This window comes from Sphaeroforma arctica, assembly GCF_001186125.1.
Source record: "Sphaeroforma arctica JP610 unplaced genomic scaffold supercont1.571, whole genome shotgun sequence".
Lineage (NCBI taxonomy): Eukaryota > Ichthyosporea > Ichthyophonida > Sphaeroforma > Sphaeroforma arctica.
The window spans coordinates 3,797-7,469 of NW_014039987.1; the positions used below are offsets into that span (position 1 = coordinate 3,797).

Below are 3,673 nucleotides of genomic sequence, written 5' to 3' on the forward strand. Positions count from 1 at the left end.
TATAGCGAGAGAGAGAGGTGCTAAACTAGAGAGAGAGTGAGGCTGTTGTATTGCATATTGTATATTGCATATTGCATTGCCTTTTAAAATGAGACAGGCTTTGCATATTTATTATCATTAAAATCAGAGCACAAGAAGCAGGTTGCTGAGAATGAAGAACTTTTTTTGAAAGAAGTCCAGATTTGCTGATGCCGCGCCCCGTTCTTATGCCAATCTAATCGCCGAACCACAGTCGCAGTCACAGAAGTCGACAAAGAATATTTATATTTTTTATAGTAAAAATCTGCATATGTATTACCTCCTGCTATGAAATCTTGATGATATTGTAGCTAATTTATCTATATTTCGAGGAGATAGTCTCAAATTTTGCACGGCACAAACTTTACCAAACAGATTGTAGACATCCTGTGAACATGATATATGAACAAAGAATTGCTATTCCGACAAGTATCATGTTTCGTACATATGTGCATCAAGTCGTGCGGGATAGTATCACTAATAAAACATAAATAATTCAATTCATATTTGCTAGTTCTTTTTTATATCATGAACAACAGCTTCGAACGTTGTGCACACGTTTTATCTGAAATACATCAAGAAGACAAAACCAACTTTCGTCATATAAGAATTATACATTGTTGAAGCGCCGGTGGTTGAACTCTCATATCTAACCGCTCTCTGGTCAGTGGTCAGGAATAGGCAGCTGATCGAATCTGTTTATAAAATACCAATGACCACCTCCTTCACCGAGTTAAACAAGTGCGATATTCGGCCACTTTTGCAGTTGAATGACCAGCTACGCCGGTTTGCAGTCGCCGAGACTGATGTCAACGTCACATCAATCGTGGCTGTGGGCGACCAGAGCCATGGCAAAGCATCGGTATTCGAGGCACTCGCTGGCGTCGAATTAGCCAGAGGCGAAGGTGTACAAACCCGTTTGCCTCTTGAATTAAGGCTTCGGTCTCTGGGTGCGAAATGCGAGCGTGATGAGTGTGCGACCATAAAAAACCAGGACTCTCCTGAGAAACGCATACTCATCGATGAAATTGCAGCTGGGGTTCGAAACCACCCAAACACTATAGCTGGGGAATCGGATGTTGTAGATTCAGTACTTGAACTCACTGTCTATCGAAGGGATGCTGATGATTTGACTTTAATTGATCTTCTTGGTATGACACGAGTTCCTGTGCATGGACAAAGCAAGGATGTCGAGGCCGTTATCACACGGATATATGATAGATACATGTAATTAAAAGAAAGTATCTTGCTGAATGTCGTTTCGTGTATGGTGGACTTTAGCACCAGTAAGTCCATTCAGATGAGTAGAGAGATGGATCCGGAAGGAAAGCGAAAAGCGGACATTGCTGTGCGTATCTAAAGTTGATCAGCATAAAGGGGGCTATCAGACAAAATTAAAAAAACCGCGTTTGGCGACATGGATTTTGTGTGCGCAACCGTTCCCAGTCCGAAAACGACGCTCGCATGACAATCGCTGGTGCTCGTGTACTGGAGTCCGAATTTTTCAGATGCAACTTGAAAACTCTACCTGGGTCTGCATGTGGCACAGCAGCTCTTTCAAGTCGCTTGGTGGCCAATCAGTACAAGCATATTAAAGATACCCTGCCAATAGTGGCGAAGAAAGTGCTTGATAAAATCTCAGAACTTGAGGACAAGGTGTCGAGATACGGGGATATGTTGCTGAGCGAATATGAATGTATTCGCATCTTTGAGACCAATCTTCATGCTACTTTGGATGAGCTAGCTTTTCAGTGTAGTGGTCACGGCCGATCTCGTCATTTGAAAACTCCAGCTGCGCTAGATATAAATCAAAATCTTGAGCTTGTCTTGGCTGTACCAAATCCGATAAAGCATGCCACTAAAACACAACCCCACAACCAGCAATTGCACAGCATGGAACTTTCCCCGGAGACCACGACAAGTCATACCAATTTTTTTGGAGCGAGTATTGAGGTATATGCATATGCTGAGAAACATAGCACGATGAAACAGACATTCAGACTTATTTTGCATTGTGCACTTCCGGGCTATATAAAAGCGTGCAAGTTGCTCTGGGCTGTTGAGGAAATCCACGAGAATGGGACGAAATTACCTGTTGCAGCATACGAGCACAAATTCACAACGACCGGTGAAATTGGAAAAGATAACATGCCAATCTGTAATGAAGATCGCAAGTTCATTTTTGACGTGCAGCTAATATACGTCGGATACAAAAACACTCGCGAAGGTGCAGTGAAAGAAGTAGAGCACACCCTTATGAGCTTCGCCAAGGCTGACAAAACAACTCTACTTTGCTCTACACTGGACACAAAAGATACTGCAATTGCAACGTCATTGACCAATCGGTTTCATGCCCAGCTGTTTTTCACGAAGAACATGCATATGGTCATCAAAGGCGAGCTGGAGAATCGCAAGGGCCTGGAAGGTCTACCAGGTGTTATATCTTCGCATGTGGCACTGCAAGTCATGGAGAAACTCAATACTTTGTTGGCAGACACCGTTGACGACTATCTCGATGGTGTATCAAAGCCGGTGGCTCACCTACTCCAGAGCGAATTTAAGTCGTCATATGCACGGTATCCACGCTTATGTGCCATGATTGCTACTATAGTAACAAATATTTCGGTTAATCACCTGCGTACGGCACGCGAGAAAGCACACGAACTGTTAGCGTACGAGACACAGATGATGACTCGAAACCACTACTTCATGGACACTGTGCAGAGCTTGCGTCAACAACTGATGAGTGATGAGACGACAATCAGCACGAAGACGTCGACGCCAGACATTTGTATAGATGACCCCGAACTTGCCGGAGAAGTGCCCGTATTTACTCAAAGGTATATGCGGCACGTGCGAGGCATGTCCAATAGTGATCAGAGGATCGTAGACTTGCAGATTGAGATATTTGCATATTTTAAGGTTCTGAGAAAGCGACTAGTGGACTACGTAACAATGTGCGCCGTTACCACATCGTCACAATGCCTATCATGTATAAAAAAAGTAAAAAACGAGATCCGGAAAGGAATTGAGGACCACTGCTCTTCTGCTGGTACTGGTTATATCAAATTGATGGGAGCTTCAGAAGGCGATCAGAGAGAGGTCGCGTCCCTGAAAAGTCGGTTGAGTGCGATGCGGGAAGCACATCAAGAATTGACTGTGGCCGTGCAAAGCAACAATATAGTCGATGTCTGAACGAATACACTTACACAAGGTACACAAGTGGGTAGTGATTGCCTCACTGTACATACTTTTACTTTTCTATTTTAGTACTTTCTGCTTTTTTACAAATATTACAATTCCCATATGCGCGCGAGCTCGTACATACATATGAATATACAATATCAAAACACTGTTGAATAAAATATCCGACCACTAAAAACCAATACAATATCAAAATAAATCAATTCTGCCGCATTGAATGTGATACACGGTAAAAACTTAGGTTACAGTAATACAGCAGAGCCAATTGAAAATTATTCATATTTCATTGAAACCTGGCAAATAACTGTAACCTATAATACTGCCTTCATGCATCTAGAAGGTACATGAAAGGAGAAACACAGAACTACTTATATATATATATATATGTATATATATATATATATATATATATATATATATATATATATATATATATATATATATATATATA

At 41.7% G+C, this 3,673-nt stretch overlaps 2 protein-coding genes across 2 annotated transcripts; both read left to right on the forward strand.

Moving 5' to 3' along the window:
- Positions 1 to 730: 730 nt before the first annotated feature.
- Positions 731 to 1,249, forward strand: SARC_07303 (hypothetical protein; the record flags this gene model as incomplete). The annotated part of the gene is made up of 1 exon (XM_014298755.1): positions 731 to 1,249. One exon carries the CDS (start codon positions 731 to 733, stop codon positions 1,247 to 1,249), a length of 519 nt encoding a protein of 172 aa, XP_014154230.1.
- Positions 1,250 to 1,482: 233 nt separating this feature from the next.
- On the forward strand, positions 1,483 to 3,213 carry SARC_07304 (hypothetical protein; the record flags this gene model as incomplete). Its single annotated transcript, XM_014298756.1, has 1 exon — positions 1,483 to 3,213. One exon carries the CDS (start codon positions 1,483 to 1,485, stop codon positions 3,211 to 3,213), a length of 1,731 nt encoding a protein of 576 aa, XP_014154231.1.
- Positions 3,214 to 3,673: the final 460 nt, after the last annotated feature.